General features: G+C 40.3%; 1 protein-coding gene across 8 annotated transcripts in view; it reads left to right on the top strand.

The window, feature by feature from the left end:
- Positions 1 to 19,415, top strand: part of RGS7 (regulator of G protein signaling 7) — a 432,745-nt gene extending 413,330 nt beyond the window's left edge. For 2 of the 8 annotated variants that reach the window (XM_054024222.1, XM_054024227.1), the window contains 4 exons: positions 2,438 to 2,527; positions 3,855 to 3,908; positions 5,494 to 5,574; positions 18,744 to 19,024. In XM_054024222.1, the coding sequence (XP_053880197.1) occupies positions 2,438 to 2,527; positions 3,855 to 3,908; positions 5,494 to 5,568 (219 nt within the window). In that variant the 3' untranslated portion in view covers positions 5,569 to 5,574; positions 18,744 to 19,024. Of the gene's footprint in view, positions 1 to 2,437; positions 2,528 to 3,854; positions 3,909 to 5,493; positions 5,575 to 18,743 lie in introns of all 8 variants that reach the window. The other 6 variants (XM_054024225.1, XM_054024229.1, XM_054024223.1 and 3 more) reach the window with 5 other exon arrangements.
- The last annotated feature ends 4,883 nt before the right edge of the window (positions 19,416 to 24,298 follow it).

Here is a 24,298-nt window from a genome sequence, read left to right on the forward strand (position 1 = left end):
GCTCTGGAAGCAAAGATATGTTTAAACTGCAATAGCTAAAGAAAAGCAACCTTCCTTACCATTATCCTAGTTTTGGAAATGGGTATGAAAGCTCAACACTCCTTTATTTTCTTTCTAGAATTTTTTTTTTCCATTTGTGTATGGTCTGGAGTATGCAGACTCTATGCAAAGGGGCTTTTTCCCATCAGAACTCCCTCCTTTGATCCTGTTCAGCGTAATTTAAGTCTGGCAGTGAACACTTCTCACTCAGAGCAAGCAGGATAGGACTCACCTGTCCTGCCTTGAACATTATGATCTTTACCCACTGTGCTAAAGTAGCAAGACTTTTTCAGTAGAGGGCCCCTTCTTTTGGAATTTGCTGCTCATGATGGTCTGCCAGGTTTTGAGTTGAAGAGCCTCCAGGGCATCAAACAAGTAACTTTATTTTTGTTTAAAATACAGCTCTACTCTGTAAGGTGACTCACTATAAAAATGGCATCATTGGGGTTCCATATTTGTCTCTTGAAGAGTCCAGCTCTAATGTGTTCAATTTACAAGTAAAAAAAAATATTTTTTCTAACTCCTGCTTTGCCGGCTTAACCTGGAATCTGAGAAGCAACCTGGGTTCTTTACTTCTTGTGCATTACCACCAGTAATAAATTCTGCAAGTTAAGTTATTCTCTGTGACACATCTGCGAGGCTGCTGTTTTACAATGGTGTTTGCACAGATTCAATTGGCTGAATGTTGTTAACCAATTTTGTTGATACTGTGGATGAAGGAACAGAATCCTCTTTGTTCTCTCTTAGCTGTATTAGCTGTGCTAAAAAAAAAGATGGTTTAAAGACTCACTAAAGGAGCCAGATCTGACTCTGAATGCATGAAGGTAGCATGTTGGGTCAGAAGGTGCTATTTTTTACATGATCACTTTTCAGAGTTTATAAATGCATTAGATTATCAAAACTGAGAGAACTTTGAAAATTTGATCGACTTCTACCTACATTTTGTCTCCTTTTGTATACTTTCTCAATTCACTCAGCTTGCACTGTATAAAGTGTTAGGATTTTCACTTTCAGGTTCATTCACTAGGTCAGTGTTGTTGTGCCAGGATTTCCCTATACTGCAAGAGAGAGTTTAAATTATTTATAAACTGGTTTCATTGAATGCTTACAAATATATATTTCTATTCATATTGGGGTTTTTTTTAAACCCTCCCACCCCAACTGTATAAAAACAAATACAGACTCATGGACTTGGACTACTTTACATTTTAGCCCTTCAGCTTTTAGGGCATTCTGTGAATTTGATTTCTGAGCATTCTCTCTCTCTCTGTAGCAGAGGCTACTCAACACAATCTGCTGCCCCCTGTGCCACTCAAATTTGGCCCAGCCTCCTCTCTGTCATAACAGATGGGCGGCCAGGCCAAATCTACTACCCTAGGCAGCTGCCCAGAAATCTGCAGCCCTTGGAAGCTGCCTAGCTGGCCTATAGCTAGAGTGGCCTCTGCTCTGTAGATATTTGTAAATTCTTCAGGGCATAACTTCACATGCATCTGAACAGTACATGGGGCATGATCTTGTGACACAGTTCATGGGGCATGATCTTGACTGGGATGTCAGGGCACTAGTATATATAAATATTCCCAGATAACTATATTAAACTGGATTTATGGCTGAGTACATATCAGTAATTTACAGATAAACATATTACAGGGATATTGTAATTATCTGAAAACCAGATCCAGGAAATAGTTAAGGTTCAATTTAAAAGAAATCCAAACATGTTATGTATGGTATGGAAATGGACAGTTAAGGCACCCAAACAATTTTAACGCTGCCTTGTAGTGAGGCGATGCAATTACAATCAGTGCATACTAGTGTTTACAGTCCCAGATTAGATTAAATTTAAAGACACATTTGATTCCCCACCCCTCATGATATCACTACAGGGTGGAGTTTAGCAGAATGGCCAATTAACCCTAAATACAATGTCTTCAAGTGTAGTCAATGGACTAAGCTTCAGTAAATTTATCTATAATGGAAGATTGCATTATTCTGTTAGTAAAGTAATTTGGGACAAAAATGGTTTTATATGGGTGTTAGATTTTTTGGAGCGTCTATTTAGCTGATGTACTTGTAAATTCTCAGAAAATTCATTCAAATATAGAATGAGTGCTGTAATTTAAGGGGAAGGTACACTGTATTCTTCACACATGACAAAGTGGTGGATTCTACTTTAAGAACAAAAGTCATTTCAACCTTAACTCTAGAACTGCAGCCAATGCGCCTTCCTTTTACATTTCCTTCCATAAAAATATACTACTAATAATCTCTAGTATCTCTCGATAATGGCATTAAATATTCTGTTATCTATCTTTTTTATCTTAGTCCACTGCATCTTGTTTTCAGAACATCCATTCAAAATGTCAATTTTTTTAAATTTTATATCTTTTCTCTTCAGGAGCACATTTACAAACTGATGAAAAGTGATTCCTATCCTCGTTTTATACGATCCAGTGCCTACCAGGAGCTGCTACAGGCCAAGAAAAAGGTATTGATCCATCTTGTCTTTTTGTTGCAACTGTGCTCGGTGGTGGTGATGTTTGCTACAATACATGGATTTCTCTCCCCTATGCAAGTGCAGCTGGATATCTGGTAGGTGACCAGGTTGGCTTATTTAGAGGGTCACATACATACAGTAGTTTGATAAATGTATCCTGCACGTGTGTATGTTTTAATAAGTTAAATTAGCAAAACCTATTTTTATTTTTACATCTCACATTGTAGCACTCTTTCTGTTACCAAGCAACTTAAACTGAAAAGTAGTTTACAAGTAGGTTAAATAAAATAAAATCCCTGCAGTATAGTCTTTCAAATTTGCAAATATAATAATTCTCATTTTCTTTATTTTTATTTACGAAGCCTACTAATTTGTTTAAAATTGATCTCATTGGTATAAATAACTTCTGATTTCATTTTTTTAAAAAGTATCTTAGGATTTCTTTCTCTCCCTGTTTTTATATGTCTAGTTTTTATCAGGTTAGGAATCTAATATGAATGTGAGATCATGTCACACTCATGCAAACAAAAAATCTTACCATGGTACGTGACCCTTGCTTTTTAAGGTCCAGATTATGCAATGAGTTCTGCTGAGACGAACCCTTCACTGTGTGGAGCATCTTACATGATAGGGGGTCAAAGTGCTGAGTGCAAGGAAATTCCAAAACACTTTCTGATGCAAAAGTCTATAATGAAATTGTTGTTTGTTATTCGTGGGTCTGATTCTGCAACCACCACAAATTCTGAAATCCTATTGCAATCAGTTAGGAACACTGTTTGCAAAATCAGGCCCATTATCCTATGTAGTAGTAATAGTAAGCTAGTTATGATCTTGATAATACTAAAGTGTGCATAAAATGAAAATCTAAAAATTATATAGAAGTACTGTATGGTTTTTTTCAAATGTTAGTTTCTGACCATCCAATATGGAGAAATGTTGAAAGTTCCACAGAGCTGCTACTGTGTATGCAAAGTCCTTAAGTTTTGCAAATGTCAGTTCATTGACACAAGAAATGCTCTTCATAATTTTTTTTATTTTCAGTTTTCCTTTTTTAATCAAACCAGTTTGATCCACCTGAGAAAAGTTTTTTTTTTTAATCAAATATTATAACTGCTTTGCCCATCCATTGTTCTATAACAGGCATTCATTAGCAGCTTCATACCTACTTTTGCTTCTTGATTTGTACATGAGCTTTGTTTTGCAGTCCATTATTTCATCATTCTTTCTTTTCTGCTCTATTTGTTTCTTGCTCTTCTTCTTTTTTCTCCCCTTTTCTTTCCTTTTTCCTTTTTTTATTTCCCCCTTTTTTTAATTTAAGTTGGAAAACACACTGGATCGTCGAACATCTTTTGAGAAATTCACACGCAATGTGGTAAGTTTGTTACCTTGGCAAACTAATAAGCCTGATCGATGAAACACCCTTCTCCCCACCACCACCCTATTCCCTCACCTTTTCTCCTTCTGTATGACAGAAGATAAAGTTTTGCATCCATGCAAGTTTACAACTTTACATAGAAATGGCAGCTTTGTACTAGGCTTTCATTACAGTCCTCCCCCAGCTCTCCCTCCTTTTACTGACTAACCTTAGAGAAAACCAGGTTGTTATTGTTGCTATAAATGGAGGAATGGACCTGTGGGAGCCATACTGTTTGCATTAAGGAACATTAAATACACCCTAGAAAACGGAGTTAATTCACTCTTCATTTTTTTATTAAACTAGAGGAACCTCTGGAAACCTGCTTCATGCTGTTACTTTTCCTAGTGCATCATAAGAACAGACATACAGGGTCCATCTAGCCCAGCATCCAGTCTTCTGACAGTGGCCAGTGCCAGACACTTCAGAGGGAATGAACAGAACAGGGCAATTATCAAGTGATCCATCCCCTGTTGTCCAGTCCCAGCTTCTGGGAATCAGAGGTTTAGGGACACCTGGAGCAATAAGTTGTGTTCTTGACCTTCTTGGCTAATAGCCAGGGATGGATCTATCCTCTAATTCTTTTTTGAACCCAGTTATAATTTTGGTCTTCAAACATCCCCTCGCAATGAGTTCCACAGGTTGACTTCACGTTGTGTGAAGACATACTTCCTTATGTTCGTTTTAAACCTGCTGCCTATTAATTTCATTGGGTGACCCCTGGTTCTTGTGTTATATGAAGGGGTAAATAACACTTCACTATTCTCTTTCTCCACACTATTTATGATTTTATAGACCTCTGTCATACACACACACCTCATTAGTCATCTCTTTTCTAAGCAGAGCAGTGCCACTCTTTTGAATCTCTCCTCATATGGAAGCTGTTCCATCTCCCTACTGATTTTTGTTGCCCTTCTCTGTATCTTTCTTATTCTAATATAATTTTTTTTGAGATGGGGTGATCAGAACTGCACACAGTATTCAAGGTGTGGGCGCACCATGGCTTTATATAGTGGCATTAAGATAATCTCCCCAAATACTATGTTTGATGCGTATTTTAATACATTGGATTCCTTTCCTTTTACTATTCCTATTTTGTCCTAGATGGAGTCTGGCCAATTTTATAATGGGGCATGGAAGGGGTTGGAAAATAACCTGTAACAAATGTCCCCAACTTCTCTCAAGCCTAATAATGCTTCTCAGGTTCAAAGGTGCTTTGTGAGCAGTTGATGCTTATGATGCACTAGGGGTCTGTTTGAATGTCATTTCAGTGACACAGTACAAGCAGCCAAAATTCCTGCCTACATGCTTCAATTCTGCTCCGTTCCTAATTCACTGAAAAGTAAGAATTTATTTTTGAAAGATGTTGCAGCAAGGTAAAAATGGAGGTTGGTGGATTTCTTATCCATATTTTCCCACCACCAGCCATGAGTTCCACTGATGTCCTCATTTACTGGATTATTTTTATTTGTGCCAGTCTTTGGGTCTTTTTTTGACATTGTGCAAGTTCAAACTAAAGCATTCAACACATTTATTTTTGTAGGGCAGAAACATCCCTATTTTTCCATGCCATAAAAACTGTACACCAACACTGAGGGCGAGCACTAACCTGTTATGAAAAGAGGTAGAAAGATCTTGGATTATACTCAAGTTTGTCTGCATTGTCTGTTGAATTGTGCAGTTCACGCTGCTGTGTGTGTTTGTTGTGGCTTTTGCTGTGACAATCGGTTAATGGAGCTGTGTGTGTTGAAATGAAAAGTATAAAGAGCTTCAGCAAAGATCATGGTTTTTGTTTTTAGTTTATAAGGGAGATGGGGCAGTTCTCATAAACGGCCTCCTGTATAATGAGTTCTTAACTCCTTAAAATAAATTTATTTTATGCTAAACAAAAAAGAAACAAGTGAAGTGAAAGAACAAAGTTCTATGATGAGGCTGTGGGGGTATCTCACATGCTAAAAGAAAACATATATTTTTGATGTTTCATTATAGATAACGGTTTCCTGTAATACCTATTGGGTATCTTATTTTGTAAATTCGAAATTAATTTGGATTCAATGGGACAAAGTCACTAAAAGTCCAGGTAAAAGTCGTTAGGTAAAACTCATTAAAAATGAATAAATAGCTATGAAACAAACAAAAAGTTTGAAACAAAAACCCCTATTTTTTGCATGGTGGTGTTGCCACAGCATGTTTCACTGTGATTTATGTATTGTCTAAAGAGATTGTTCTATAAAACAACTTTATAACATAACACTCATACTTTCTTTCACTGAGATGTTTAATAGGAGTTCCTGACTTATATAATCAAGGCTGCACTAATAAAGAAAACATGGGAACAATGACAACATACTGTGACTTTTGAGAGCTAGACTTTTCCCAATCAACCAGTGGCAACCTACAATAACTGGGATAACTATGGGAGATTTGAACCAAAGGTGGCCCAGTGCAGATGAAATTATTTCAGTCTGCCTAGTGCTGTTGAGAAGAAAATTTAGTTGTCACTGCTAATATATAGTAATAATAATATATAATATAATATGTAATGTCCAATATACAGATAAAACCCAGATAAAATATGAAATAGAATGTTTAATTTAATGCACAGTAAATAGTTGAAGAATGTTACCCAAAGTAAATTTTAACTTTTCTGCAGTGTATTCAGTCTAACTCTATATGTATCTCCCCTTCTCACTTTTCCTTCTACCCTCCACCCCCTGTAATGAGTTTTGTCTTTCGAACTTTATCACCCTATAGCTCAGAACAAGGTAGATGCCACAGAATGATTTGGGAAATTTGCATTAAGTAATAACAATTCTGAGATAGAGTAAGAACAATAAAAAAAAAAGGTGGAGCATAAAGGAAAGAGTGTAAGGGGAAGAGAGTCTGGGCAGGGGAAAGATTTGGGGGTGAATATAGCACTAAAGGGGAGCAAGTGAGGAAAGAATGGGTGGAATGATGGAGTAGTTGGCTAGAATTTAAGAGGGTGACAAAGTCTTCCCAACTGTGTGTTTAGCATTTTGCCTTGATATATAGGTATTTGGTCCTTTTTTTGTCCTGGCTTGTTACTGAGTAATGGGAGTGGGAATAAAGTATTAGTACTCTTCTTATTTCTCCCACCACTTACCAGGATGTAAGAAGGTTCCAGATAGGCCCATTTCTGCAAAGTGCTGAAAATCTCCTGTGTGGTGCTGAAACCCTCAACTCCCATTGTAAACAGCAAACTCTTGGCAACTCACAGAATTGGCACTAAAATGAGAGCTTTATATTTGCAATATGATTCTATCGTCTGTGGTATCTCTTTTTTACTCAAAAAAACTCAACTCAGCATCACTTTTAAGGGAGGTCCTGCTAGTATCAACTGTGTCTACTGACATAAAAAGGGCCAAATATTCAAACACAGGCATTTCAGTTGCCACTGTGTAGTACACATGCACATACGCTGAACAGTAACAGCGCAGACATATCTGGACTTGTTGCTGGCTAATGGGAGTACTTGTGTACTCAGTTGCTCACTTGTGAGCACAGCTGCCCACATTCACATGTACAATGTCCTGTTTGTGTGTGCAATGCACATGGATAGTTTCCATGCCCAGCAAAGGCATCTGTGTGGAAATTTGGCCCTAAAAAGTTCTAGACATAGTCCTATCACCTAGAACATCAGTGATCATGACTGGATTGGATGCCAGGAGGACTTCCTAACTCAGGTCTCAGCTTTTCTGGTTAGACTGTGTGTGTTTTTTTCTTTTTCCATAAAGACTCCTATGGGGACAAATTCTGATGTCCTCACTCTCAGTGACTTTTGTGGTAGTTTTGCTTGAGATAAAGACTGAGGGCTAGATTGGGTCATAAGGGGGACTTAGGTGCTGTAAATACCCACGGTGTCTAAATGTTAGGCTTGGGTACCTACACCCCTTTTGAAACTACTCCCAGGTGCCTGATTCTGCCATCTTTACTCAAGGCGAGTAGTACCCTACTTTTCAAGCAGGCTCAGTGACTTCAATGCATTGACCTCAATGTAACTACTTCAGTAGCAAGGTGCTACTGTATGAGTAAGGCAGGTAGAGTGAAAGTGGAATGAGGACTTCTGGATTTTGCAAACTAGCACCCGTCGGTTTACAAATTGATATATTTGTATAACAGTACCCTGGCTGGATTGTCTGTGGGGACTGTACCCCAGAACTCTGGAGCTAAAAGCATGGCCCTCTAACACTTGCACTTAAAGGACCATAGAGGAGGACAGAGACTCACTCTGGGTTACACTTGCCTGCAAAAGCATTTGCTAAGTCAGAAAGGTCTCTTGAGATTTTCCCTTCATTACTCAATATAGTTATCTCTGTAACAGAATGATTCCTTTTTCTGGCCACATAACAAAAATTAAAAAAATAAAGGACAGAAAAGCTAAATTCAATTTTGTATTTCTTGGATACTGTAAAAAAATCTTTCTAGAAAGCTCTCAGTAATTCAGTTCATTTTGTGAAAATCCTTAATACACCACATGCCATCAAATATTGATGAGCTATAGATTTCAGCATGTTTATATTGCCACATAAACTTAATCGCTGCAAAATTATAACCCTCTGGTATTCTCTACTGTAGGTAAATATCAATCAATAATGACATAAAGATGTGCACTATGTAGACACAATAATAGCATAGTGAAAAGATTTCTATATAAATGTGGCATTTGTTACTGCTCACAATACATTTTACTAGTGTGTAGAAATGAATAGCAAAAAAGCAAAATTATTCTCTTTATTTTGCCTTTGTATTCTCAGAACTCCCAAATAACTCTGCAGAAATACATTGCAGCACACTGAAAATGAAGTGACATGTAGATGTTCAGTTTAGGCATGAGAATGGATTTGGAATAGTAGCTACAGGCAAGATGATCACAGATCTTTCTCAGCCATGCATGCCTCTCTATCCCCCTGTGGAGCTGCTCAGATTATGATGTGGCCACAGTGGGAAAAGCAGGTTATATTTGCCTGATACCCCTATTATGTTCCCATAGGCAGGCAGGGTGGTGGAGAGGAGAACCTTTGGCTCCTCCCACCTCCACTTGCCTGCCCGGCCCAGCGCAAGTACACAGACTTCTGCTATCAGGGTTTGAGCTAGAGAGCTAAAAATAGCAGTGAGGACGTTGCAGCACAGGGTCTCAAGCCCACCCTACCCCTTGAGTCTGATTTCAGGTGGGTATCCTGAGTATCCGCTGGAGCCACAACATCCACACTACTATTTTTAGCATACTAGCTTGCACCCCACTAGCATGTCTGTCTACCCAGGCTGAGAAGCTCTCTCCCAGCTGCAGTGTAGATATACTCTAGCTGGACAAGGGGCATGCAGCTGCCCCACCAAAAGTAGTAGAACAATGGAACAGGATGGTTTAGACAGAAATCCTGCATCTTGGCAGGGGGTCAGACTAGATGTCTCTTGTGGTCCCTTCTAAACCTAGGATTCTATAAGTAGCTAATTTACTCTGCCTCCCAGAGCAAGAGAGGAATTGTGACTGAGACAGGACTTGTTCTCTGATCTGCTCCTGGGGAGATGCAACAATGTAACACTCCCTAGACAAGGTAGATTGTAAGGTTACAGCCTATTGAGGGAAGTCTCTGTGTGTGGAGGGGAATTATAAGCAAAGCACCACATTGCTTACCGGGGCAGTGAGTAATAGCAAACCTACAAACTTACTGTAACTCGAGAAAAGAGGGATGAAGAGATAGTTGGCTGCCAGCAAAGAGAATAATCCATGCAAGAGAGGGAGGGGCTTTTCTAGATCAGAAAAAGAGGCTGAGGTTAGGTTGAAGCTAGCTAATGTGTGTTAACTAACCGCAACATATAACCATAATCTTTCCATAGTGTGGATGTAGGTTAACATCTTTACCTCAACTTAGCTGGCTGGGCTTGACCCTGACTCCCCCCATAATGCAATATGTAAGATGTGCGTGAGCAATAAGTGTGCTGTCTGAAGGCTTCGCCAGCTGCATGTTTGATTGCAATGTCGAAGTCCCCCAACTTCAAAGCCAGCCTAGAAGTTACCTGGAATAATGTATACGTGTTCACTCTTTTTGTAGGACTTCAGCAATGTATTCAAATCCTATCCTATTTCCGTTCAAATATCATAAATAGAACTGGCTGAAACACCTGTGACATATTTTTGTGGGAATTAAAAAAAATTAATGTAAAAAACCATCAGATTGCAACAATTTTTTCTATGAAATTTCTAATCAAATTTTTTGGTGGATGTTTTCATTGAATATTAAACATGTTATGAAAAAAGATCATATAAAACTTAAGTCGTGAAATTTCAGTCAGCTCTGGTAATAAATGTAAGTGTAGAAACAAAAAAAATATCTATACACATTTGTTGCTATGTAAAGGAGCACAGATAAACCTAAGAGGCAGTATAGGAGAGAAGTCCTTGAAGGACGACTTCTGTTTTTTAACTTTTCACAGAAATTTAGGATTCATGAAAGGTGCTGGACTGACAGCCTATTTACTGATGTTTTCCATCTATGGGCAGTGCCAGCTTCCCGCACCCTGCTGTGCTCAATGTTCCTGAAGTCAAAATTGAAGGGATTTCCTTTAAGGTGACAGGCTAGTTTTATCTCCACATCCAGTGAGTTATATCGCCTCACTGCAGAGACAGCCAAGAAGTGTACAAGTTGCAGGTTGGTCTTTGTTTTGTTACGTGTATATACATCCATGACAAAACAAACATCACCAAACTCAGTTCATATAGTATACCAAGCAGCCGTCAGATGATAGTAACCTTCACTCGCTACCTATTAGGTGAGATGTGAACCAGTGACTTGAGCAGAAAAGTTTTATAGGGCTCAGGGCTAAAGCCCTGAGACATTCACTCCTGCTTGCCTAATAGGCATCTTTACCAGTGTCCCTTGACGTTATCATCTCCAGCCCAATGAGCAAACAGAGTACTTCATGCATGAGATGTGAAATTGTCAGGACCATTAAACACAGCATATTTTCACAATGGCTCAACAAACTATCACTTAGCATTGACGTGTCAAATTGTGGCATACAGAAGGAAATTCAAATTGTTTAAACTGTCCTTCACACTTATTTCCATCAGTGAGTGATGGACTTTCTGTGTTCTTAGAGCTGGTTTTACATCCAATCATTTTAGGACCATGTTAGACAATAGATGTGAAAATGGTAATTGATTCTTCATGTTCTCATTCTTAAGGGATCTTTGTGCATGAACATGTAAGATTTCATATGCAACAATGAAAGGAACTTAATGGAATCTCAATCATTGGACATTATGAATCCAATACAGAACTATGTGAGGTTTTTAAGTTACACTTATGGAGTAAGTCTTCCCAGAAGCCAATTTTGAGAATTAAAATGTACTAGTTTACTATCAACAGTTAGAGCTGTTCGGGAATCTTTCAGTGAAATATTTTTTGTTAGAAAATGAAGTGAGTCAATTGATCAAAACTGAAACTTTTTAGGGGAAAGTGTTGGTTTCTATGCATTTCTTGACATCTCTCCACAACCCCAACATTGTCAAAAAAATTCCATTCGGACATTTTCTAAACTATAAATTCTGGTTTTCTCCTTCAAAATTACTTTTTGTTTCAAAATTTAAGCTAAATATTGAAAATATATACATACATAAATGAAAATATTTTAAAACAAAATATGGTGTGACAGACCCAGACCAGTGGGGTACAGGAGTCTGGTAGAGGGCAAATATACTGGTCACTGGATGAGTAGTTTTCTGTTCCCTGAGTGACCAGAGCAGGGCTGCACTAGAGTAATCAGGAACCTGCTAGAACCAGTTAAGGCAGGCAGGCTAATTAGGACACCTGGAGCCAATTAAGAAGAAGCTGCTAGAATCAATTAAGGCAGGCTAATCAGGGCACCTGGGTTTTAAAAAGGCGCTCACCCCAGTTTGTGGTGGGAGTGTGAGGAGCTGGGAGCAAGAGGTGCAAGGAGCTGAGAGTGAGAGGGTGTGCTGCTGGAGGACTGAGGAGCACAAGTAGGATGACCAGATCACCCAAGACAAATATCGGGACGTGGGGGGGTGACGCGGGGGGGGGCGTGGCCAAAAAAAAAACAAAAACCCTTCCTCCGCAAGCGCTGGAGGGAGGCCCGGGAGACTCAGGGGAAGCGCGGGGCCGGGGTGAGTAACTGTCCGGCCTGGTCCCTTGCAGGCAGGACTCAGTTGGGTGGTTGGGAGAGGAGGGGGGCGGCCCGCGGGGCCAGGCGGCGGCTGTTCTCACCCCCGGCCAGCGGGACTCGGGAGCAGCCGCTGCTGCAGCTCCCACTGCCGCGGGGGCAGGAAGCGACCATGGCGCTCGGCGGCTGCAGCGCCTCCGAACCCCCCGAGCCGGGGCCTGCTGCGGGGACCCAGCAGCGCGCACACTGCGCCTAGCCCCTGGCCAGGCGCGTCTGGGCTGCTGCCCAGCTGGTGCTATCCCGCGGCGGCCCTGGAGTGGGGGCAGCAGGCCCCAGCCCCCCCCCGTCCCCCTTGGGTCCCGCAGGGGAACGAACGGGGCTGGGCGGCCGATGCCTCCGCCCCGGGGCCGCCGCGGGATAGCACCAGCTGGGCAGCAGCCCAGACGTGACTGGCTAGGGGCTGGGCCCAGCGTGTGCACTGCTGGGTCCCTGCAGGCTGCAGCAGGCCCCGGCTCGGGGGGTTCGGAGGCGCTGCAGCCGCCGAGCGCCATGGCCGCTTTCTCCCCCGCGGCAGTGGGAGCTGCAGCAGCGGCTGCTCCTGAGTCCCGCTGCCCGGGGGGAGAACAACAGCCGCCGCCTGGCCCCACGGGCCGCCCCCCTCCTCTCCCTACCACCCGACTGAGTCCTGCCTGCTCGGGGCCAGGCCGGACTGTTACTCACCCCTGGCCCCGCGCTTCCCCTGAGTCTCCCAGGCCTCCCTCCAGCGCTTGCGGAGGGAGGGGGAATGGTGAGCCCGGGGAAGAGGCGGGGATTCGGGGAGGGAGCCAATCGGGGGAGGAGGGGGCAGAGTCGGGGCGGGGGGGGTGCGAGCACTTCCGGGCTCTAGGCCCCGGGACATTTCCTTGTTTGTCCAGTGTCCCGACCGCATGTCGGTCGGGACGCGGGACAAACAAGGAAATATCGGGACAGTCCCGATAAAATTGGGACGTCTGGTCACCCTAAGCACAAGCGTTATCAGACACCAGGAGGAAGGTCCTGTGGTGAGAATAAGGAAGGCGTTTGGAGGAGGCCATGGGGAAGTAGCCCAGGGAGTTGTAGCTGTCATGCAGCTGTTACAGGAGGCACTATAGACAGCTGCAGTCCACAGGGCCCTGGGCTGGAACCCGGAGTAGAGGGTGGGCCCGGGTTCCCCCCAAGCCTCCCAATTGACCTGGACTGTGGGTTCTCCCAGAGGGGAAGGTCTCTGGGCTGTTCCCCAACCCACATGGCTAATCTCTGAAGCAAGAAAATCTGCCAATAAGTGCAGGACCCACCAAGATAGAGGAGGAACTTTGTCACAGTGGTCAAAATCTAAACAAACCATTTCACAGTTATTGAAATAAAACATTTTGATTGACTCAAACCACCTTTTTTTAATTTGGTTCAAGATTTTAAAGATTTCAACTTTCAGGAAATATTTTCAAAATCATGCATAGCATTTCCTGCCCAGCTCCGCCAACAATTAATCAAAATACAGAAAGCGCAATATCTTACTCCATTCCCAGTGTAGTTATGCCTGGCTCCAGGATTTGTCCCAAACAGAGTAATAGGACCATATTTGGCAGGATAGGTTTGAGATAAAAATGACTAGAACCTAGCAGCTCAAAGGTGCTTCGCCTTATGTAGCCATTGCCTCCATCTCTCCCTGTTGTGCCAGCCTTCAATAACATGTGATTGCTCCTCTTTCCCACCCCATGGGTCACTGCTGCAGTCTCAGAAAAAAATAAAATTAATTCACAAATCAGTCCCATTTTAAACTAACACACAAACCCTGGGTACAATTTTCAAAAGTATGCAAGTGACTTAAGAGCCAGTGACTCTCACGAGAACTTAGGCTTCTAAGTCATTTAGGCAGCATTTGAAAATGTTACCCTCTAAGCCTTATTTATTGTCTACCCCACACTTCAACTGTTAAGCATGTTAACCTTTCTCCCAGGTCCCAGTCTAGGGAAGGCCTGAAGTTTCATTGAAGGAAAGAGCCACCAGTGAAGGAATAAAAGGAGAAACACAGAGCGGGAGAGACAGTGGAAAAATGGAGGGAGATAGTAAAACAGGGAAAGCCACTCACGCTAAGAGCCATTTGCTCCTCCCCTATTCACTCTATCAATTAGTCACCTCCGTCGGAGGTGGTCTGAGTGGAGCCACATCTTTGGCCATGATCATACATTTTCCTTCTCCCTAGCCATAGGAGTGCAAATCCTTACAACAGGTTGAAGGCAAGAAGAATCTTGACCCTGCCCTGAATCCCACACCGCCTACAAAGCCTATTGGGCTCCTTGGTACCACTGTTGTGGTGAGAATGCTTGTACAAGCTCTATAAATCTTGCTTCTTCCTACTTCCTGAAGCAGAAGCATACCCGTGCGACTGCAGGCATAGCCATCTGTGGAAGATGGGGAAGGATTTTTGGCCCAGAAAGTCACATTAAGGGAAATAAAAGCTGGCTAAAGCCTACAAAAGTATTTCTTTGAGTCTTACTCTGCGCTCCTTGATCTCTCCAGATGTCCTACTCCTAACAAATAAAGCCTTTATTTGTAGAAAGCTGGGATTTCGCTTGGGAGTTTCTCATGCTGAAATCAGCCATATTGCCAGCATGCCACAGGTGTGCAACACATAAGCAGATGAATAACTGTGAGAGCAAAGGGTTTGGTAAAATTTCTTGATCTCATTATGTTCACGCCAGTGTGCATATTGTGCATCTGTTACACAGTTAGCTTGGAGTTTTTATTCCTAGTAGCTCTAGAGATATTGATGCAACTGCGTAGCATCTGCTCTAATAATGAAAAAAACATAAAAAGGGGCTGTTGAGCTTGCTCAACAGGAGCAGAAATGACGAAAATTAACCTTTTTAAAGGTTAAACATGTATCTTCTCCTTTCCCTCCACTATTCCTCGTCCGCGTGTTTCAGTCCCAGCTCATATGGAGTTTTAATGTTGGCTTGTATAAACAAGTCAAGTGTTTTACTGAAATTGTTGCTGGCATGTTTGTGAGTTATTTGAGACATTAGTGCGGTACTATGTAAATAAATCAGTGTGTCATCATTTCTAATATGGAGTTTAGTTGGATATAATTTTATATGTTTCTTTCTGGCCTTAAATAATTCCTAATATTGCTTACTTGGTTTAGCGGGTTGCGTAATTTTCTATATCTATTTTAAAGTACATTTGTACTCTGAAAAGTAACTACGTAAAACATTAGCACCTTTAATCAGCTCATCTGCTGCCTGTGTGTATTCAGAGTTATACCTGCTCACTCTGCCAATATTTCTACTCTCTATTCTGTTAGCCTTCGAAAGCCAACACAACATTTGAGCTGGATTCTGATTTAGCATGTCCATTATAACTGAATTGTTATCTAGATTCGAATTGCAGAGCAACATTCTTCTCTCAATTACATCTGCGCAGACAAAATTGATGGATTAGAACATCCGTTTACTTTTGGAAAAGTTCAGATATGGGCCTCAGAGTACTACTCTGAAAAGTAACTATGTATCAATATCATCTTGTTCCTCAACAGCTGTGTTGCCTGTAAGTATTCAGAAGCATATCTGTTGATTTTTGTGACTCGCACAATTTTCTATTGTTTTTATCTCTGTTAGCACCCCAAGAGTAAATATATCAGAGAGAGAAAGAGAGAGCTGCATCTATTCCTTTTTGTGCTTCATCTACAGAATTGTTTACTAAATTCCAATCAGTTACACCTGTGGTACTCGCGACCTGTTAATGAAGAAGCACAAGTGTCACTTAGATCATATTTGGCCTGCAGAACCTTTATTACAGTGATGATGCACAAGGAAAAAAGAGCCAACTTGACTGTTCACTGGATGATTTAGGAGCGGTGACATCTAGATTAAAAACAACTTTTTTGTAAATTGAGCACATCTGGAAATCCTTGAGAGGCAATAAATGTAAAACCCTACCATGCTATTTTTAAATAGTTAGCTTTCAGAATAGAAGTACACTTTAGAATGGATTTGAGGTGTACAGCTTTCTAGACCTTGAGGTAAAGATCCTTCAAACTGGAACTTATTAGCTTTGTTTGATGTCTGAGCCAGAATGCAATCCAACCCTCTCTTAGCTGCTTTGGCTCCATATATTAATATAAATAGAATGTAGTTAAATCTTGTTTTCACACTAAAGTGCACAGATATGATTCCAAATGCACAAAGGAAGCAGATCTGTTGAATAAGAAGCTGCCATGTTTAAATAGACTCTTTTATGACCAGAACCACAGTTTAATTGTAAAGTAGATCTCTTGCCATCTTCTAGAATGGGACACGTGAAGTTTCATGCACATTGTTCAGCTACCATTGCCACATTTCATATTTTAAGCAGTTAGAATAGTCTTCTTGGGGAAGTAGTGCAGCCCCATTGCTTGGAAATTTGAAAGTTAGAGTGGCCAAAAGATTGGAAAACATACTAGGGGAACAATATGGAGGGAATGAATGCTATAGAGGGTCTTTTCCATCACTCACCTTTGTTGTTGTGCGAATCTGTAGTATGTTCAACTGTCCTGTTTTAATTTAAAGCTAATTTGTAAATACTAAAAACTGGTCATAACCACTTACCGCATCTATGGAGCAAATTTAAAATAGTGCATGTAATGGATTGTGCATGTCTCAAAATTCAAAATAACTTAATCAAAACTGCCACTGTTTGCCTGTTTTTGAATCAAAATTGCCTCATTTTTACAAGATACCATAAATACCTCCCCAAAACCACCGGAGAGGAAAGGGATCAGAAATTGGCCCTAGTTCATTGAACATTTTACAAACTTCAAAACTTTCAAAAACCTAGTGCTAGTGCCTAGTATTTGCAGCTAAAAGCTGAGTAAGAATCTTTTGTTGTCTGACGTCATAACAAATGCTTTGTCACAGTGCTGACAATTGCTGATCTGTGTAGTTTTCTCGGATCCTTGTTCAGGAGAGTGCACTGTTGTACAAATTAATGTCCTAGTGACAGACTTCACAGCAGGGATTTCATTATCTCAAGATCTTCTGAATGAATATGTATTCAGAAAGTTGCAAAGCCCATATGCACCAATCCATATACTTAAATACGTGCTTAACAATATGCAAATGAATAATTTCATAAAAATCAAAGTTAAGCATGTGCTTATGTACTTCGCAGGGATTTGTAACTCAGATATAATAATGTTGTTGTTTTTTTAAATAGCTTATTGGCAGAAACAAGTCAAACATTTCCTAGATTAGTTTAGTTGCTGACCAATTTATGTAATCTGCAATCTGGAACAGTGAGAGTGGACATGTTCATTGACAGTGTTGCATAAAATGGTTGCTTCATGTGCAACTTAAGCACTGTAAAATGGGATATTGGTGAGTGAGTGAGGAGGCTGGAGGTAGAGATAGGAGCGAGTAGTTGGGAGCAGACTTGCCTTCTTCTAAAGTACCAACTAGTCTTACTGTCAGAGGCAGCATATTGATGGCCTCTAATCAAGCATGGCAGATTATGTGTTCTGTTAAAAACAAATAGGTTGGGGGTGGGAGGGAATTGCATCCAGAACTACTGAAAGTTCTGTTCTTTGTATTTCTAAAAGTAAGAGTTATTTTATTTCATTTTTGTGAAAATCCACTCCAGTTGATATGCTGATGCAACATATTTCAGCAGGTGTTTACAGTTGAGTTATGAATCCCTGTGAGGGGAAAATTGAATTTATGGTGAATATAGATATCAACATCAGATCTATTTATGTAAGTCAGCTAAGTAATAATAATACAGCAAACATAACAGAAATAGCTTTTCACTGACATGACAAAAAGAGGCTTGTTTGCCATGTAATTACTGTTAAAAATATAGAATTTGTCTGAAGTTTTGATTTTTCCCATTTCTCATATTCTCTGTGAAATCTGCTTGCTCTTTCTGTGAGTAGCAGCAGACTTTCACTAAAGTTATGCTGCATTGTAGATCCAATTCCTGGGGGCATTCATTCCACTTTATTACCAGAGTTAGTTAAGATGCCAAAATATACCTTTATATCAGCAAGAATTCTTAACAAAGTAAAGAAATGGACTCCATGGGCCCTCAAAGCATTGTAAGTGGGCACCTGTTATGTACCTGTACAATGCTTGTAAACAGTAGGAATATTCCTCCCCTCCCTCCCAAAAACAACAACTTTAGCTTAGCTCACAGGAAGGATGTTTTCCCATTTGTATTCAATGTATAATCTGCCTTCTGCACTTAGCCACCCTTCAGAGTGGATTATGTAACTTCTTGGACTGGAATCACTGCAGTTCAGAATGTTCATCTCAATGCATTCTGAGGCATGTTGTATTGTAGTAGCCTTCTTGAAGCAATTTTAAGCCATAGACTTGCTGCTAAGCACAAATAGATCATTTTGGATGTTACTGTGTAGTTTATAATGTTCTGGATTATTATGCAAAACAATCTCTCTGTTGGCAGTTTTGGATTCAGGTTTCTGCAGGTGTTCAAAGTTTAAAGCAAAAAAGTTTTCAAAATTTAAGTTTTGACAGTAGGTCCCAGTGGTGTCCCCATAATGTTGCCACATCACTGTGAAATTGCTAGGTGCTTGCTGATGAATAGGTTTTCAGTGATCATGCCTCTGTTTTCTGTTTTTTGTTTTTATCTTTTCCACAGGGGAAATCGCTCACTTCAAAGAGGTTAACCAGTCTAGTGCAGTCCTACTAAAAGGATCATCCTTGTAGCATGGAAGCAGACTCAAATCATTATACATACTTTGTAGCTCACTGATTGCCTGAATCAGAGGACAGTAGAACAAGATGTTGCATGAGCAAGGACCTGACTTGTTTTCTTTTGTGTATACTAAGGCATTACAGACTCCGAGGGACTCTCTAACCTTTCGATGCCTCCATTTTGAAAATTGTCTGCTCACTTCCTCCTTCATATCAAGCTGGATCTGTGTCATTTTATTTTCTGCAAGCTCAAGTACAGTGAAAAAAAAAGCTTCTGCTAGACACAGTTTATTAAAAAATACTGTCAGTTCACACACTGGAAGAAATGTAAAAAAAATATGCATATACTAATAAATATACATATGCCATCACATTTATTGCACAATAAATTAGCACAGCAGGTTCCATTTCACTGACGTATTCACACTGAGAAAGAAAGCCTGTGTCTTTGTCTGTCGTCTGTATATTCTTTGTTAATGTTTCTTGCATTTATTTTTATACCATATTTAAAAAAAGAACACCTTTTAATCCAAATGTATTAAAGTTGATCCTTTCTCTGTAAATTTGTGTATGTTTATATTGTTGTTTTATCTTTCATTAAAAGATGCAGAATCTCTTTCCTTTGGTAAATTTGGGATTTCAATGCTGAGCCAAAAAACAGAAAGCCATCTTGAAAAGTTATTTGAAGCAGAGTTCTGAATGCACTTTCAAATGGCATACTGGAGTTCCATGTTTGCTGATTAACTCACTCCAGATCAAACATACCTATTTTACAAGTACAAAAAATGTTTTTTCTATCAACCAAGCCAAGTCAGCTTGTGCTCTGGATCAAATTGGGTTCTTTTCATCTTATTCATCACTAGTAAATAAATGAAACTTTTGCAGGCTAGATTAGACCCCTTTTGTCTGCAAATAATGTTCCCAGTGACACCTGTGTAACAAGATTGAAATTTAGCAAATATTTCTGCTGAAGCACAAGAAGAAATAGAGTTCAGTTCAGTGTTTTAGCTCTGTTAATAAAAAGCAGTAAAACATAAGTCACTCACTGAAGTGAGCAAAGCTGACTGAATGCACACAGAGAGGAGAGCTGTTGTGTAAGAAAATGTTACTTTCCCACAATTCCAATTCAAGGGCTCCATTCTGCTCAATCATTATGCAAATAGTTCTTTCTTTGGGATTATTCATAGAAGTAAGGATTTAATGGTCAAGGTTGGCAAAATCAGGTCCCAAAATGGCAAAGAGATATCAAGTTTGTCACATTTCAAAGCCATGTTGAGTAGGAAAATGGAAGATATCTCTTTGGCCTAAAGAAATAGCACTTTTAACTGGTACAGAATCCATGAGAAAAGTAGCTAGCACTACTACCTGAGACTGAAAGGGGAAAGAAGAAGGAAAATGATGCTGAAAATCAAGGAAAACAACCAAACATTGATACTTTGAGGGCATAATACTGCATATAAGCCATCCCCTCTGAAAAGCGATCATGGTCTTTTTATTAAGGCACAGGGCTGTGGCTCAGGAGATCGGAGTTCTAATCCCATCTCTGCCACAAACTTCCTGTGTGACCCTGTGCAAGGGCTTTTTTGAGAAAGGGAGGATTGGTATGTATAACGCACACACATATTCATAGCCCCACTATAAAATAGGATAAACAAATGGGAGGGGAAAATGTTAATGTATATTCCTTTTCTATCCCATCAGCAGTAGGTACATTTCCATATTTGGGATGGTACGTGGCAGGTGTTATCGTTGGGAAGAAACACAGCATCCCAGTTTTGGGCGGGAAGTGAAGAATGCCATATCCAGGTTAATCTGCAAAAGGAAGTTTATATAAGATTAACTATCCAAACTGTAACTTAGCCTGCTCTTTAGCCTTGGTCCAGTAAAGTATTTAACTACATGTTTCACTTGAACCACGAGTCATGCCATTGAATTCATGTTAAGTGCTCTAGTGCATTGCTGCTTTGGGGCTCTAATGAACACAAGTAGTAAGGACTTCAATCTTACACCTTTAAAGCTCATTTTTTGGATAACCTAACTTGCGTCACCTCAGAGCTCTCGCCAAATAAATAAAGTTTGGGGCAATCATAGAAACACCAGATGGGTGACACATCTAGAGTCAGTCATTCTGTGTCATGAGTAGTGATGAGCAAATGAGTGTGAATAAAATAAATGAACCAAACCTGTGTACACAGCACAAAATCATCCAGGAACCCAACATTTTTGAAGTTTGAAAATTTTAGGATAGTGTTCCTTCCCACCAATAATTTGTTATTTTTAGAGGTTGCTTCACTGAGGCTAGGATTGGAATGAGAGTATTAGAATGCTATAAGTGTGTTTTGTTCTTTTGATTCATCTGACTCTTTAGCAGGAAAAACTGGACTTCTCACATGAGAGCCTGATTGTACAGGATCTCCATTCAGATGAAGCCAATACAATCAAGAGGTTTGAGTAATTCAGATGGTATGGAAATAAATATCCAGCCTTTCGAATGGTTATTCAAAATGAAAGCCAAACTCTCAACCTTTTAAGACTGACTTTTCCTTAACCACAGGCCAATTTATCAGATACAAACTTTGAAAGCTCTGAAGCATGTGTGCTGGGCAATTTACTGAAACGAAGTGCTCTTTTTCACTTCTCAGAGCCATGTAATGATATATATTTCTCCTGCTCTCGTTATGATCATTCTTCCAACAATTGCATCAAATGGTGCACCACCTGTATCTCATTAAAAGTTAAATAAGTAGATACCAAAGTCTGTTTTGAATCATCACCATTCAAGTGGGGGACATTTCAAATGCATGCAATAGCTATTCCAGATGGAGCACAGTCACAAGAACATAGATTCTTCAGATCACTTTGGAATAGGCTGGCCAATCAAAAAGTTTGGTAAGTATATTGAAATGCATCCATTTGTGTGTGTTCCTGCTCCTGTATTGTCTTTAGATAGTAAACCACTCAGGACAGAGATTGTCTCTTTTCTGTGTTTGTACAGCACCTAGCAAAATAAGGGCCTACTTTGATATAAATACAGACTAACTTCTAAACTGTGGGGGTTGAAGATTTACATTCGGCCCCAGGCTAAGTGGTACAACTCTATTAACGTCAATAGATTTATACCAGAGGTGAATTTGGCTCAGGGTTTTGGTGTAACAAAGGAGGGGGGGGGGGGTTAAAGGATGTGGGTGTTTTGTGAATTTTAGCGTTCATGACAGTTACTAAAATAACAGTCCTGGAAAATAAAATTCTCTGTAGCCACAAACTTCCCAGCACTGCCCCATGTCAGTGCTTCAACAGTGAATGTCAGGAACAATCTCCTGGGAGAAAAAGATACTTAAGCCAGAGCCTATTCATTCTTGACCTCACTGCTGTGACTGCCAAACCAGGTGTCAGGCCAATTGGACTGGTGATTTAGGTGACATGGAGACATGGCCACTCGGAAGTAGAGTGAGATCACAGACCTGACAGGGAAACAGGAAAAGCCCATATCAATCTACTGCCTTTCACCTTTCTCCAACCCCTGGGGAAGAGCAGCCATTCAGAGCCTCCTGCCTCAGCACAAGTAGCTGGTAGTGTTCCGCCGCCCCGCCTTACTCCTGTGTAAACGAGTCTCTAGACTGATCCGAGAGTTGACTGGAAATGGTCTATTCTCTTCTGGCTCTACAGCAGTTCCTTTTGTGTGGAAAGGAAGAGACAGGCTTCCTGGTCCTGCAGCACACCTTAGGCCAGTGACTCTCAACCTTTGCAGACGACTGTACCCTTTTCAGGAGTCTGATTTGTCTTGAATATGCCAAGTTTCACAAGTTCACTTAAAAACCACTTGCTTACAAAATCAGACATAAAAATACAAAAGTGTCCCAGCACACTATTACTGAAAAATTGCTTGTTTCTCATTTTTACCATATAATTATAAATAAATCAATTGGAATATAAATATTGTACTTTCATTTCAGTGTACAGTATATAGAGCAGTATAAACGAGTCATTGTCTGAATGACATTTTAGTTTGTACCAATTTCGCTAGTGCTTTTTCTGTTGCCTATTGTAACACGAGGCAAAAATCTAGATGAGTTGATGTACGGGGGTACCTCTGGTTTAGAAACATTGCCTTAGGCCTATGAAGAGAACTTCTTGTCGTGCTCCCCACCCTACCCTGGTAAGGAGAAGGAAATCACAGATTCCTTCCCCTGCTGGAACTGCCTAGCTGGGGAGGCTGAGACTGCTGCTTTGCAGGCCCCAGGGGAGGCAGTTAGGCATTCACCAGCATCTCCATGGGAACAGTGAGGGAAATGTCTGCCAATGCTTTGCTCAAGATGAAGACAGCTCCCAGGAAACGTCCCAAATCTTTAGGCCAAGAAGGGAGGAGGTGAAGGGTAACAGGGTAAAATTCTTAGGTGGAGGTGGGAGAGAGGTAGTGGAAAGGATCCACAATTGAATTTACTGAAGGGGAATGTGGAGGTGGTGAATGAGAACTGACTAATTGTGGTGGCCAAAAACCAAACTGCCAGGGGAGGATGGTTTTGAAATTGATGAATCAGGAGAGTAAAGAGGTCTGATTTTAATTGATGAAGTGCAGTATTGCCATCCCCAACCATTCAGAGATCTTAATCAGAAACCCTTCCTCCTCCCCATTCATGATTGGCTTAGAAACAATGATCTAAAATAAATGATCATAGATTTTTTTTTTTAAACTGCCAGAGAAATGTCCAAAAAGAGTGGTTATTACTAACTCCAGGTGACTGCTCTTTTCAAACTGCACCCTTAATATTCATAGAATATCAGGGTTGGAAGGGACCTCAGGAGGTCATCTAGTCTAACCCCCTGTCCAAAGCAGGATCAATCCCCAGACATTTTTGCCCCAGATCCCTAAATGGCCTCCTCAAGAATTGAACTCACAACTCTGGGTTTAGCAGGCCAATGCTCAAACCACTGAGCTATCTCTCCCCTTGTTGTTAGAAAAGAGTGAGAGACAAGATCAGTGAACAAAATAAAGCCAATAAGAGAGCAAGAATCACTTACTATAGGTAACGTGCTACAGACATGCATATATGAAATGCATTATTAATCATAAAAAATAAAAATAAAAAGGACAAGCAGTTTCACAATTAAAGTAAAAGAGGGATTAAATCTAGTAGTTGGAGCAAGAGTACGGAGATAATTATGCAGCTATTTGTCTCCTACCCTTAATTTTTGAGCAGCAAACAAATAGCTTAACACCTGCCTCTGTTTCCCTATCTGCAAAATTATTATATTTATACTTTATTTCCTCATGGGGATGTTGTGCATATGAATGAATATTTGTTAAATGGTCTTATTTAAAGAAACAAAGCAAACAACATGAATACCGGCATACAAATTCTTCAAGGAAATATTTGCAATTTGTTTATTTTAAAAAAATGTATTGTGTTCCATTATCAGTGTAAACAAATGTAATGAATACTTTTCTTCACTTCCAGATGACTTCACAATTTTGGAATAATCAAATTTACCTTTTATACT

This window comes from Malaclemys terrapin, chromosome 3, assembly GCF_027887155.1.
Source record: "Malaclemys terrapin pileata isolate rMalTer1 chromosome 3, rMalTer1.hap1, whole genome shotgun sequence".
Taxonomy (NCBI): domain Eukaryota; kingdom Metazoa; phylum Chordata; order Testudines; family Emydidae; genus Malaclemys; species Malaclemys terrapin.